At 42.1% G+C, this 15,288-nt stretch overlaps 1 protein-coding gene across 3 annotated transcripts in view; it reads right to left on the reverse strand.

The window, feature by feature from the left end:
• The window catches only part of DUS2 (dihydrouridine synthase 2), a 50,297-nt gene that overhangs the window by 24,067 nt on the left and 10,942 nt on the right, over positions 1-15,288 (reverse strand). For all 3 annotated transcript variants that reach the window (XM_030298883.2, XM_030298884.1, XM_030298885.1), the window contains exons 2-3: positions 13,048-13,190; positions 1,110-1,155 (exon numbers count right to left, since the gene is read on the reverse strand). In XM_030298883.2, the coding sequence (XP_030154743.1) occupies positions 1,110-1,155; positions 13,048-13,173 (172 nt within the window). In that variant the 5' untranslated portion in view covers positions 13,174-13,190. The remainder of the gene's footprint in view (positions 1-1,109; positions 1,156-13,047; positions 13,191-15,288) is intronic.

Consider the following 15,288-nt stretch of genomic DNA (forward strand, 5'->3'; position numbering starts at 1 on the left):
GGAACCAGTTATTATCACCCCAGCACTAAACAGATTAGAAGGTTAAAAATGTAGGATAGAGGTGGTGACACGTTGGGAGCGGTAATTGAAAAGAATTCCCACAGTACAGGCTCATGACTGGCAGTAGAAAGACTGGGAGAAGAACCACAAAAACTCAGTGTGTTTATACTATAGCTTTATTATAACAGCAAAATACTGGAAACCCCTGTTAAAGCACGGATGAAATCAATTCTGATATAGTTATCTATAGGTACTAACATGGGAAAATGTCCTAGCAAAAAAGTAAGAGGCAAAATATGCACAGCCTGATCCTAAGAAAGGGTGTAGATATAAACATGTTCTATTTTTATATACACGCTTTACTAAATGTATAAAAAATATACATTATTCCTCTCTGTGATTACTTCTTCAAATAGGAGATTATGGGGGATTTTCATTTTCTAGGTTATACAGGTCTATAATAATAAATTTTTCATAACAAAAAAACTATAAATCTAAAACAATTAAAGACAAAATTGAGTCATAACTTCTGGCAAACTGATATTAAGGTTTCACAAACGTGCGTACATTTCGAAAACCTCAAACAATACCACAATTCTAATCAAAACAGAATCAGCCTCATCAATAAAGCACCAGCAAAACCACAATTTAGCACAACCACTTCTATCTGCAAAGTACTTACATGTACCTTATCTTATTTGATTCTCACTCCAACCCTATGATTTAAGTAAAGCAGGGATTTTGATTTCAATTTTACAGCTGAAGAAATGGAGGCAGAGAGGTCATATGACTTGCCCAAAGTCACACAGCTATCGGGTGGCAGAGCCAGGAACAATGCTGAAGCCATCCCAAGCCCAAGGCTTTTCTATGTCAATTTCTATGCCAGCAAGCCTGTGATGGAAGGTTATCTCAGCCTGTTCCACATCTGGCTCTTTGTCACAGTCTCTGGAGAGTAGTGACTCTTTTCAAGGGAGCACATGATCCACAAAATTACACAGCCAGACAAGGAGCACACTGGAAGGACACCGTCACCGCAGGCAAGGGCAGTGGTAGTGCTGCATGGCCCTGACCAGGCACATGCACAATCCTGGGACCAGAACTGCACTCACCATTAACAACTCTCTTGCACTGAAGCATCTTGAGATCAATCAGCTCCTGCAGAGGAATCAGAGGGCATTTGTCAGTGCTGGTCATGTAGGTAATGGGTACAGGGGAGGGACCTTCATCACAAACCTAATGGGGGTCACTTGGCCTGTCACCCTACTACTAACAACAAATTATGGCTTTGGGGAAATGTAGTGCTGACCTCCTCACCTAAACATGGCAAGCAGGAGCCTGAGTGAGCTACCCTCAATCAGCTGCTCTTCCCAGGGCCCTTGGAGATGCTGGGAGCCTAGAAAGGGTGAGCCACTCAGGGAGCCAAAGACAAGACAATGGCCCAGATTATGGACACCTAGACATTCTCCTCACCTACTAATCTCAGCTCCAGTCGATCCCCTCAAAGAACCTCGCACCTCATCCTTATACAAACAGCAGACAATGAAGGGCTCCCAGGAAATATCCAAATGACAGAAGCAGGACCAGTGAATAAAAGTAGAGGGAGAAGATTTGAGTCTAAAACTCCTGTCCAACATGGGTCATACTGTGTGGAAACAAAAGGGGTGAGCTCTTTAGCTCTGGACATATTCAAACAGACTCAGGAAAGAAAGGACAAAGAGGTTTCTTCAAAATCAGTATCATGAAAATGAATGACAAGCTCATGTCTCCTGAAGGATTGAGATTCTCTGCCTCTTGGTAGGAGACAACTGTTTTGCTTTGTTCAGCGATCATTTCAACAAATGTGTAAAATAAATCACAAGAGCCAGGCACCTGTCACACTTCCCAGAAACTTATGCCCAGGGGTTCTGGGGGTTCAGAAAAATACAGGAAGGAACTCTGTCCCCTGGTCCTCATCCCCATACTGACTACCCATGAGCCTCAGCAACTCTAGCCAGGTAGGCACAATAGCCTTTGCTCCCTCAGGGGAGCATGTAGGGCTAAGGTGCACCTACAGCATCCGTGGGGCTCCCCCTAGCATACTCATCATCAAGGTTAGTACACACTGTTGGTGTTTCTGTGGCTCCCCACTCCATGTTGCAGTCAGGTCAACAAGTATCTAATGTCCACCAGGCCTGGCCAAACAAATCACCATTACCAAACAGTTATGGATAAACAGATGCCATTTAAGCCCCAAGAATCAATGTGGTGTCTCAAGGGATGGACAGAGCCCAACCAGACCCCTATAGCCAGTGATCTCAGTTGCAGGAGCAAGCAAAAACGCAAGGGGACAAGTGGGCGGCACTGAGTGGCCTGTACTCATAAAAAGAAGTTCTGCAAGGGTGCCTGGGTGGCTCAGTCTGTTGAGTGTCCGACATTAGCTCAGGTTATGACCTTACGGTTTGTGAGTTTGAGCCCCGCATTGGGCTTTCTGCTGTCAACATGGAGCCCACTTTGGATCCTCTGCCCATCTCTCTCTCTCTGCCCCTCCCCCACTCGTATTCTCTCTCTGTCTCTGTCTCTCTCTGTCTCTCTCTCAAAAATAAATAAAACATTAAAAAGAAGCAGCAGCAGCAGCAGCTCTGCAGCCAGGCTGGGCTTTGGCTGGAGAGGAGCTGGGTAAAGCAAGGGTGGCCCGTGCTGGGGCCCCAGCCCTGCCAGCAATAACTTGTCCTCCCCAGGATTCCCAAACCACCCTCTGCCGAGTCCACCTTTACTACTTCTTCATATGCCAGTTATAGATACACCTGTCATATCTTTACCATTAGACTGTGAACCCCCCGAGGAGGATCCTGTGTCCACACAAGAGTAGGCTTTGAGGACCCAGGCCAGGTAGCCTGAGCCCCAAGAGGAGGAGTTAAGGCAAAATGGTCCTTGAGATGTCTTATTTTCTTTTCCGTTGCCCCACCATACCTAAAGAGTTTTTGGGGCCTGGGTACTGTCTCATTCATCTTCAAATCACCAACATCCAGCACATTGCAAGTTCTCACTTAACATCTGCTGAAACCTCAAGACCTTACACAGACCTTACACAAGATCTTACACAAAACCTTTCTCAACTGCTTAAGTGGAGAAATTCATTTAAATTGTCACCAATAAAACCACAAGTGTGTCCGCTTACTCACATACCCTCAACACCACTGTTCATTTTAGTTAGTTCTATGGGTATAAAATGGAACCTCATAGTTTTGTTTTGTTTTTCACTGTATTTCCTTAATTAGTGAAAACAAACATTGTTTTTCCAAGTGGGACAGTTTATCATCTGTGAATCTTTGTAGAAAACTGTCTTTTACATCTATACAAGTTGCAGGAAAAAGTCTATTCTTTGTCAAATTGGATACTGAGTTTTTCTGTCTCTATTATCACAAATACTTTTCCTATATCACTACCACTCCTCAATTTTTTTTTTACCTACACCCCATTTTTTTTCTATTTTTAATTGACATAGTTGACATCATTTTTTTTTTTTTAAGATTTTATTTTTTAGTAATCTCTACACCCAACATGGGGCTTGAACTCACAACCCTGAGATCACCAGTTGTATGTTCTCCCTGCTCAACCAGCCAGGCACCTCAGCTGACATATAATATTACTTTCAGGTCTATAACATAGTGATTCAACAATTCTATATGTTATGAAATGCTCACTACAAGAAGTGTAGTTAGCATGTGTCACTACACAAAGTTATTACAATATTATTAACTCTCTTCCCTATGCTGTACTTTTCTTTTTGTTTTTTCCTTTTAGGGAACTATGCTATACTTTTCAACCCTGAAACTTTATAACAAGAAGTCTGTACCTCTTAATCCCCTTCACCTATTTCATACATCTCCCCTACCTCCTCTCCTCTGGCAACTACCAGTTTGTTCTCTGTATTTAAGAGTTTGTTTCTCTTAACAGGAACCCATGGGGGAGGGGAAGGAAAAAAAAAAAAAAAAGAGGTTAGAGTGGGAGAGAGCCAAAGCATAAGAGACTGTTAAAAACTGAGAACAAACTGAGGGTTGATGGGGGGTGGGAGGGAGGGGAGAGTGGGTGATGGGTATTGAGGAGGGCACCTTTTGGGATGAGCACTGGGTGTTGTATGGAAACCAATTTGTCAATAAATTTCATATATATAGAAATAAAAAATAAAAAAAAAATAAAATTTGCTTTCGCCAAAAAAAAAAAAAAAAGAGTTTGTTTCTCTTTTCTCTGTTGCTTTTTGTTTATTTGCTTTGTTTTTTAGAGTCTACACGCAGTGAGATCACACAGTATTTTTCTTTCTCTGTCTGACTTATTTCACTTAGTATAATACTCTCTAGCTCCATCCATGTCGTCACAAACCTCAATTTCTATCAGACATAACATTCTATTTTTATAGAAGAGACCACCCTAACTTTGCCATGAACAGTGCCTTCTCATTGCTAAATATATCTCTATCGTATGGTTAAGAATATAATTTTAATTGTTTTTTCTTTTTAAAACTAATTTAGCTTTTTAATTTATCTGAAAATTAAGGCCATTTATAAGTCACTTTTTCCTCACATGGCTATCCAATGTTCTGAACATTTAATTTAATTTGATTTAATTTAATTTAATTTTAATTTTAATTTTTTTTTTAACATTTATTTATTTTTGAGACAGAGAGAGACAGAGCATGAACAGGGGAGGGGCAGAGAGAGAGGGAGACACAGAATCTGAAACAGGCTCCAGGCTCTGAGCTGTCAGCACAGAGCCCGACGCAGGGCTCGAACTCACGGACCGTGAGATCATGACCTGAGCCAAAGTCGGACGCTTAACCGACCGAGCCACCCAGGCGCCCCAATTTTAATTTTTTTAAAGTAGGCTTCACACCCAACATGGGGCTTGAACTCACAACACTGAGATCAGGAGTCAAGTGCTCTTCCAATTGAGCTAGCCAGAAGCCCCACGACACTTAATTTAAAAAAAAATTTTTTTTAACATTTATTTATTATTGAGAGACAGAGAAGAGACAGAGCATGAGCCTGGGAGGGGTAGAGAGAGAAGGAGACACAGAATCCGAAGCAGGCTCCAGGCTCTGAGCTATCAGCACAGAGTCTGACATGGGGCTTGAACTCACAAACCGCAAGATCATGACCTGAGCTGAAGTTGGACACTTAACTGACTGAGCCACCCAGGTACCTGAGCACAACATTTATTTTTAAAATGCCTTATCAGGTGGGAATGCAAGCTGGTGCAGCCACAATGGAAAACAGTATGGAGGTTCCTCAAAAAACTAAAAATAGAACTACCCTACAACCCAGCAATTGCACTACTAGGCATTTATCCAAGGGATACAGGAGTGCTGTTTCGAAGGGACACATGCACCCCAATGTTTATAACAGCACTATCCACAATAGCCAAAGTATGGAAAGAGCCCAAATGTCCATCGATGGATGAATGAATAAAGAAGATGTGGTGTATATATATATACAATGGAGTATTACTCGACAATCAAAAAGAATGAAATCTTGCCATTTGCAACTACGTGGATGGAACTGGAGTGTATTATGCTAAGTGAAATCAGTCAGTCAGAGAAAGACAAAAATCATATGACTTCACTCACATGAGGACTTTAAGAGACAAAACAGATGAACATAAGGGAAGGGAAACAAAAATAATATAAAAACAGGGAGGGGGCCAAACATAAGAGACTCAAATATGGAGAACAAACTGAGGGTTACAGGAGGGGTTGTGGGAGGGGAGATGGGCTAAATGGGAAAGGGGCACTAAGGAATCTACTCCTGAAATCATTGTTGCACTATATGCTAACTAATTTGGATGTAAATTTAAAAAAATAAAAAATTAAATTAAAAAAAAGTTAGCATACTAGAAAAATAAAAATAAAATAAAATAAAATAAAATAAAATAAAATAAAATAAAATAAAATGCCTTATCAGGGGCATCTGAGAGGCTCAGTCAGTTAAGCACCTGACTCTTGATTTTGGCTCAGGTCATGATCTCACAGTTAGTGAGATTGAGCCCCACGTCAGGCTCCATGCTGACAGCAGGGAACCTGCTTGAAAATTTCTTTCTCTCTCTCTCTTGCCCCCACCCCTGTTCACACATACTCTCTCTCTCAAAATAAATGAAATGAAATGAAATGAAATGAAATGAAATGAAATGAAATGAAATGAAATGAAATAAAATAAAATGCCCTATCATTCATGTATGGGCTTATTCTTCTTTGTCTGTCACATGTTATGCTCCTGTGTCTAAAATATGCCCTGCACCTTCATCTCCTCCATTCTACTGGGCTTGCTTTCTGTCTGAGCTGGTCATAAAGTTTATCACCAGTGTGTCTCTTGGGGCACCTGGGTGGCTCAGTCAATTGGATGTCCATCTTGATCTTGGCTCAGGTTGTGATCCCATGGTTCCTGGGATCATGCCCAAAGTCAGGCTCTGTGCTGATGGTGTGGAGACTGCTTGGGACTCTCTCTCTCCCTCTCTTTCTACACCTCCCCTAGTCAGATGCATGCACACGAGCTCTCACTCTATATCTCTCTCTCAAAATAAATAATAAACTTAAAAAAAAATCCAACTGTCAATCAATTGATAAACGGATAACCGAATTGTGGTGGACACATACGATCATTAGTCAGCCACTAAAAGGAATGAAGCACTGATACATGCGATGACATGGATGAACCTTAAGAACATTATGCTACAGGAAAGAAACCAGGCATAAAAGACCACATATGGTATGATTCCATCTATATGAAATGTTTAAAACAGGCAAATCCATAGAGACAGAAAGTAGAATAGTTTCCAGAGATTGGGAGAGACGGAAACTGGGGAGGGATTGCTAACGGATAAGAGATTTCTTTCTTTTTTTTGGTTAAGGTTTCTTTTTGGTGTGATGAAAATGTTCAACAATTGATTGTAGTGATGAATGCACAATTCTGTACATATACATATCTGCATACAAGCATATCTCAATAAAGATGTTAAAAAATGCTTAGAGGAACAAAGTTGGGTCAACTGACAAAATTAGAACATGGAAGGTAGATTTTAAAAAAGTATTGTATCAATGTTAAACTTGCTGAAGATGATGCCTATGTCATAACAGTACAGAAAAAAAGACTTTATTTTTAGAAAAAATATATACATTATATATAATATATATACATTAGATACAGCACAATTTATAAAACAAATCAAGCAAAAATGTTGACCATAGGTCAATCTGGGCAAAAGGTATATGATGCTGTCTATTCCTGCAACTTGCCTATAATTTTCCCTTTTTTTAAATTTTTTTAAAAAATATTTTCTATTTTTGAGAGAGAGAGAGACAAGCGCGAGTCAGGGAGGGGCAGAAAGAGAGGGAGACACAGAATCTGAAGCAGGCTCCAGGGTCTGAGCTGTCAGCACAGAGCCCAACATGGGGCTCAAACCCACAAACCGTGAGATCATGACCTGAGCTGAAGTTGGACGATTGACTGAGCCACTCAGAAGTCCCTAATTTTTTCCCTTTTTAAAAATTTTATTTTTTAAATCCTTTTTATTTTTTTTTAAGTTTATTTATTTACTTTGAGAGAGAGAGAGAGAGAGAGAGAGAGAGAGAAAGCAAGTGGGGGAGGGGCAAAGACAGGGGGAGAGAGAGAATCCCAAGCAGGCTCCTGACACTGTCAGTGCCACCTAGGCGCCCCTAAAAATTTTATTTAAAAAAATTTTTATTTTTTATTGAAGTATAGACATACAACAAATTATCTATAAATCTGAATACTTTTTTAAGTTTTAAAAAAGTATCTATTCTGGGCAGAGGACTTGAATGAAAATTTCTCCATGGGTTCCTGGGTGGCTCAGTCAATTAAGCAACAGACTCTTGGTTTTGGCTCAGGTCATGATCTCACCATTTATGAGTTCGAGCCCACGTCAGGCTCTGCACTACTGGTCTGGAGCCTGCTTAAGATTCTCAATCTCTCTCTCTCTCTCTCTCTCTCTCTCTCTCTCTCTCTATCTCATTCTGTATCAAAACAAATAAACTTAGAAAGAAAAATTTCTCCAAAGGTGATACACCAATGACCAACAAGCACATGAAAACATACTCCACATCACTCATCATCAGAGAAATACAAATTAACACCACAATGAACTATCACTTTTCACCCATTAGGATGGCTACTGTTTAAAATAAAAATAAAAATAAAAAAGAAGAAGAAGAAAGAAAAGAAAAGAAAAGAAAAGAAAAGAAAAGAAAAGAAAAAAAAGAAAAGAAAAGAAAACAGACCAAAGGGGCCCAAGGGATAGCTCAGTTGGTTAAGTATCTGACTCTTGATTTCGGCTCATGTCATGATCTCACCATTTGTGAGATCGAGCCCCCCATCAGGCTCTGTGCTGACATTGTGGAGCCTGCTTGGGATCTTCTCTCTCTCCTTCTCTCTCACCCCTCCCCTGTGCACGCTCTCTCTCTCTCTCTCTCCCAAAATAATAAATAAACTTTAAAAAATAAAAATATAAAAGTAAAAATAAATTTAAAAAAAAGAAAAGAACAAATGTTAGCAAGGATGGGCAGAAATTGTGCACTGTTGGTGGAACTGCAAGATGGTGCCACTGCTAGGGAAAACAGTACAGAGTTTCCTCAAAAAATTAAAAATAGAACTATCACCTGATCTAGCAATCCCACTTCTGGCTATATATATCCCAGAATTGAAAGCAAGATCTCAAAGATTTGCATACCTACGTTCACAGCAGCACTATTCAAAATAACCAAGAGGCGGAAGCATCCAAATGCCCATCAACAAAATGTGGCATATACATACAATGGGATATTATTCAGCCTAAAAATAGAAGGAAATCCTGTCACATCCTACAACATGGATGAACCTTGAGGAAGTTAGCCTAAGTGAAGTAAGCCAGTCACAAAAAGACAAAAATCGCATGCTTCTACTTACAGGAGGTAGCTAAAGTAGTCAAATTCATAGAAACAGAAAACAGAATAGTGGTTACCAGGAGCTGGAGAGATGAGGTAAGGGGGATTCGTTTTATGGGTATAGAGTTTCAGTTGTGCAAGATGAAAAGGTTCTAGAGATCTGTTTCACAACTTAACCCTACTGAACTGCACACTCAAAAAAATGGTTAAGATGATAAATTTAATGTTATGTTTTTTTTAACACAATAAAAAAAAATTTTTAAGTACCCATTCTGGCCATCGGGGCCTCTTAAGAACACTGCCTCGTCCCTTAATCTTGCTTATTAAAAGTTTTAAATCTAACAGGTAGGTGTCCTCTCACAGTCTGGGCAACTAGAGACCCCTTGTTTTTATAAAAAGGAATAGATACAGGCCATTTGAGGAACTCCTAGAAAACCCCTATCAATGTGGCAGACCTTAGCAGGGATTCAGACTACTCCTCCCTTGACTTTGGCTAAGCTAGTTCATCCTTTCTTCACCTCCAGCTGCTGAAGGCTCTGAAGGGCTTTTAAGGAGGTGCCTGCATGCCTGGTATGCCCTAGATCCTATACTCTGGTTCTGTGAAGTGGGTGGGGTGGTTTAACTAATCCACAGATGGGCCACCTCATGTGAACCCAGGAAGATCATCCTGCAGAGAAATGCCAGCCTGCACAGACAGCCTGCAGAGAAATGCCAGATCCACCAGGGGGCACCAGGCACCATACTACGCCACACCACGCCACATCCAGTACTCAGCCTAGTCCCTAGCCACCTACCCATGCCAAGCAAGGGTCTCTGGCCAGCTTGCTTCTGCACTCCATAGGGTATAGGCCTGGATGGAAGGCCTAGATGTCCTCTTCCAGAGGCCTCTCTGTTTGTTCATAAGCCATATTGACTCTCCCAGAGTAAGCGTCTATGAAACATGCCAAGGGGGCATCACAACCAACAAAACAAGTTAAGTTCTCTGGGATTTGGTCTTTTGATACCTGTTCCTCAGGCTCTGAGACCACGAGTCCTCACAATCCCTCACAGTCCATGAGTCCTCACAGTCTTTCCTTCCTCCCAATCCCTTTCTAAATCCAAGAGGTTTTTCTGGAGGGCAGGAGGGTGCAGGCCAGGACAGGCTATAGCTAACCCATGGCTGACCACTTGGGGGCCTGAGTGTGGGCTCAAAGGATGAGTGACAAGATTAATAATGCTCAGTGCACTACCACATTTCCCTGGGACTGGCCCCTGGACACAGGTTCCTCCCTGCCCTAGGCACATTCTAGCAGCCTGCCCTCAGCACATTCTGGCAGCCTGGAAGGCTTATGGATGCCCAGCTCTCATTTCTTGGACCTCCTTGCCTTTATTTCAACAAACTACTTAGAAGTCGGGTCCTAACCCTGTGATCCTGAACACGGGAACCTCCTTTTCTGACTCCCACATTTGGACAACACATACTCCCTCCCTCCCATTTCACCTTGCTAGCACCCTAGATGGCTCTGCCCCTGCTGTGCTATAGACACTGGCATGCCAATCCCCAGCCATGGGCATCCCCCTGCCAAGCTTTGCAGATCTCCTTCCCATAAAGTTAAAAATCAGTATGACTATACACACCTAGCTGCTAGGCAAACACCCAGACCATTCTCCACAGGAACAAGACCAAAATGCCCTCACTTTCTTTCCTCAGTCCCCACCCCGCTCCCGCCACCCTCACTGCCAAGATGTGGGACTGGCTTCCCACATCTTATAAAACAAGTCTCTCAGGAAAAAACCCTTGGCTTTCCTGCCTTCTACGGTCCTACCACTCTTCTCCTTGCCCTATCTTGGAGCTAAGCCCCACCACCTCATCTAGAATCTATCCCTCCAAGACCAGGCCCTACCTATTCCCCACTGATCTGCCGAATCTTCAGGTCCCTCCTCACTGCTAAGTGCTTCCTCTTATGTTGCAAACATGCAAGTCACCTAAACACAATTCCCTTCAGGGGTGCCTGGGCGGATCAGGAGTTAAGCGTCCCATTCTTGATTTGGGCTCAGGTCATAATCAAGCCCCATGTGGGGCTTGACGTGGGGTCCCACACTGGGCATGGAGCCTGCTTAAGATTTTCTCTCTCCCCCCCCCAAAAAAAAACAGGGCAGGGGGTGCACCTGGGTGGCTCAGTTGGTTAAGCATCCGACTTTGGCTCAGGTCATGATCTTGTGGTCTGTGAGTTCAAGCCCCGTGTCGGGCTCTGTGCTGACAGCTCAGAGCCTGGAGCCTGCTTCAGAATCTGTGTCTCCCTCTCTCACTGTCCCTCCCCCCATTCATTCTCAATCTCTCTCTCTCTCTCTCAAAAATAAACATTTAAAAAAAAAAAAGATTTTCTCTCTCCCTCTGCCCCTCCCCCACTTGCATGCTAGCTCGCGCTCTCTCAAAAAGAAACAAAAAACAAAAAATACCCAATTCCCTTCATCCAGCTTCCTTTGCCTCCACTACCTACATGTACTCTTTTCCTCCCCTCACCTCCTGAATTCCTAAGGGGTAGTGAGCAGCTCTGCTTCTACTTCCCCATTTGCTGCTCACTCCACAATCCATTGCCCTGTCAGATGTATCTCGGTGCACTTTGGATTTTCAAATCAAACACATTTTTGGTCTTTTTGCAATTGGACTTCTATGCATCATCTGTCACACCTGACAAACTTGACTTTTGCCTTCCCTGACACACATTCTTCTTAATTTGCCTATTTCTCTCACTCTTTTACTTTACTTTCTTTTCTTTTTTTTAAATTTTAAGTAGGTTCCATGCCCAACATGGGGCTCGAACTCACAACCCTAAGATCAAGAGTTATATGCTGTACTGACTGAGCCAGCCAGGCTCCCCGCTCTTACTTTTCTATCATAAATTACTAGCCCGTCCCACCCACACACAACATCCAATACATTAGGGTGTACTCTTTCCAAATCCCCTCTTAAGCCCTTCCTTCTCTCTATACCAGTGGCTTTCTTTTCAATGAAAAATTGTTTTTATTTTGAGATAATTAGAGGCTCACATGCAGTTGTAAGAGTGTGAGCTCCTATGTACTGTTTGCCCAACTTCCCCAATGGTAATATCTTACAAAAGTACAGTATAATGTCACAACCAGCATACTGACATTGATACAGTTAAGACACAGAACAGCTCCATCCCCACTGGGATTCCTTGTGTTGCCCTTTTGTAGCCACAGTCCCCATCCCACCACCAGGGTGACAAAAATATCAGAAGCATTTGAGCAGCTTCTTCTTCAACTTCTCACACATACTAGGGGGACATATCAGGACTGGGGCCTGGAGGGAAGCTCTCCAGATAATTCTGTTAGATATCCAGCTGAGAAACACTGCTCACACCTCCACACTATCCAATATCAGCTACTCCTACAATGCTGTTTTTCCTAGAAAATGCTTTTTATTTATTTTTTTAAATGTACGTATTTTGGGAGAGAGAGAAAGAGAGAGAGAGTGCACATAAGTGGGGGAGGGGCAGAGAGAGGGGAAGAGAAAGAGAGAGAGGGGGAGAGACAGAGAATCCCAAGCAGGCTCAGCACGGAGCCTGATGTGAGACTCAAACCCACAAACTGGGAGATTTTGACCTGACTCCAAAAATAGGAGTCAGACACTTAACTGACTGAGCCACCCAGGCGCCCCTAGAAAATACTTTTTAAACCTTGGTCTGAAGTCATACTATTCTCCAGAGCAGCCAGGACATACACAACCTACCAGTTACTGCCACCAGAAAACCCTACAGCTCCCAAAACCAACCCCATACAGCTTCCTTCTCTTCCTAACCTTGAGTTCATTCATTCATGCACTGAATGTATATTAATTCCTACAGGGGCCAGGGCTGTGACCTGACACAACACTCATCTATCCACCTGGCCCAAGCATTCCACAATGCCTCCTTGCTGCCCAGGCTCCTGGCCCTCAACAGGGCTTAGAGAACTCCTAAGTGTCATACATGTTTATCTCCCACTGCCTTCAGCAAGCACCTGTGATGTGAGTGCCCATTCTGCCTCCCACCAACTCCTGATTACTCCCACCTACAGAGAAGGAGGCTGCACTGGTGAGGAAAAAAAAAAAAGAAAAAAAAAAAAAAAGCCCTCCAGGAAAATCAGGAGCCCCTTACCTCACAGTACACAATATCTGCTCCATAGTCCAGGGCCAGCAGCCGCATTGGGAGAGTGCCTACCCGAACCATAGGGGCTAAGATGAGTTTGTTGTGGTAGCACAGTGACAGGCTGTGTTCAATCATTCCTCCTCTGATACTGCCTGCAGAAAGGGAAAACAAGAGTCAGAAATCCAAACAAAGAAATATCTTCTGGGGCGCGTGTGTGGCTCAGTCTGTTAAGCATCCTACCTACTCTTGATTTTGGTTCAGGTCATGATCTCTTGGTTCATGAGCTTGGGCCCAGCGTTGGGCTCTGTGCTGACAGTGAGGAGCCTGCTTGGGGTCTCTCTCTCTCCCTCTCTCTCTCTCTCTCAAAAATAAATAAACATTAAAAAAAAGGGAAAAAAAATCTCTTCTGTTACCCAGGGCAGGCTTTTCCTCTTCTTTCCAACACACAGGACTTTGTTTTCCTTTTCTCTGATCACAAAAATAATGCTTCCTTATTCATTCATCTAAAGAATATTCATTGGGGCGCCTGGGTGGCTCAATCGGTTAAGCCTCTGACTTCAGCTCAGGTCACGATCTCATGGTTCATGAGTTTGAGCCCCACATTGGGTTCTGTAGCACAGGGCCTGCTTCAAATCCTGTCTCCCTCTCTCTGCCCCTCCCCCATTCACTCTCTCTCTCAAAAATAAAAATAAACATTAAATAAATAAATAAATAAAACTTATTAAGTGCCTAGTGTTGCCAGTCACTGTCCTAGTCTGATACATCAGAGAATGAAACACAAAAATTGCTGCTCTGGTAGAGCTTTCAATCTAGCAGGGGAACAAAGGCAGAAAACAATACATAACAAACTATATAGTATGTTGGAAAAGTGGTAATGCTACAGATTAAAAAAGCAGGGAGAAAGGAAATTGAAAACACTGGGGATGTGACTGACACATAATGCTGTATCAGTTCAAGGTGTACAACAAAGTGATTTGATATACATATATACTACAAAATGATTACCACAATAAGTTACGTCCATCACCTCACACACTAATAATTTTTTTCTTGTGATGAGAACTTTTAACATCTACTCTTAACAACTTTCAAATACACAAAATTATCAACTATAGTCGCTATGTTATACATTACACCCCTAGAACGTATTTATCCTCTCACTGGAAGTTCATACCTTTTGACCACCTTTACCCATTTACCCCACACCCCCAGCAGGAAAAATGTAAATAATTGGTATATCAATGGTATATTTTATATGAAAATATTTACATTAAAATATGAAAATATTTATATTAAAATATAAAATTTTAAATAGGTAAACCAGGGCACCTGGGTGGCTCAGTTGGTTTAGCGCCCAACTCTTGATTTTGGCTCAGGTCATGTTCTCATGGTTCATGAGATGAAGCCCCACGTCGGGCTCTGTGCTGACTGCACAGAGTGTGCTTGGGATTTTGTCTCTCCCTGTCTCTCTACTCCTCCCCCACTTATGCTCTTGCTCTTGCTCTCTCTCTCTCTCTCTCTTAAAATAAATAAATAAATAAACAAACCAAAAAAAGCTCAAAATAAAATAAATAGGGAAAACAAGATAGACTTCAATAGGAAGATAACATTTGAGCTAAGATATGAGTTAGCCAAGTTGATATCTAGTAGAAGAATACACAGAAGAAACAGCCAGTGCAAAGGCCCTCGGGCAGGAGCTTGCCTGGTATGTTAGAAGAACATCAAGGAGACCAACATGGTTGGGACACAGAGAGGAGAAGAGAAACTAATGTTTCTCATTACACGATGTTTCTCAGATACACGATGTCACAGCAGTAAACAGGTAGGGTCAGATCCCATATGGCCTTTGTTAGCTCTTCATGAAATAGAAGTCAGCAAAGGGTTTCAAGTAGAGGAGTAGCATGACTGAACATGTTTTCTCATGATCACAGTGATTGCTATAAAAAGAGCAGTCTGTTAGGGGCCAGAGTAAACACAGGGAGAGCAGGTACAAGGCTCTTTAGTAACCAACACAAGAGATGAGATAATGGTCGCTCAGGCCAGGTGGTGAGAAGTGGTCATATGCCAAAAATACTTTGAAGGTAGAGCCAACAGGAATAAAAAGGAGAAAATCAAAATCCCATATCCCAGAGAGAACTGTTCATATTAATTTATTTATTCTAAGCAAATATGGACCCCTCCAAAAAGTCATAAAGCTGGCTAATCAATGCTGTGTTCTGCTCCATTACTAATACTGTCTCCATTTTCTTT

The sequence above is a fragment of the Lynx canadensis genome, chromosome E2 (genome assembly GCF_007474595.2).
Source record: "Lynx canadensis isolate LIC74 chromosome E2, mLynCan4.pri.v2, whole genome shotgun sequence".
In the NCBI taxonomy this organism is placed as follows: Eukaryota; Metazoa; Chordata; class Mammalia; order Carnivora; family Felidae; genus Lynx; species Lynx canadensis.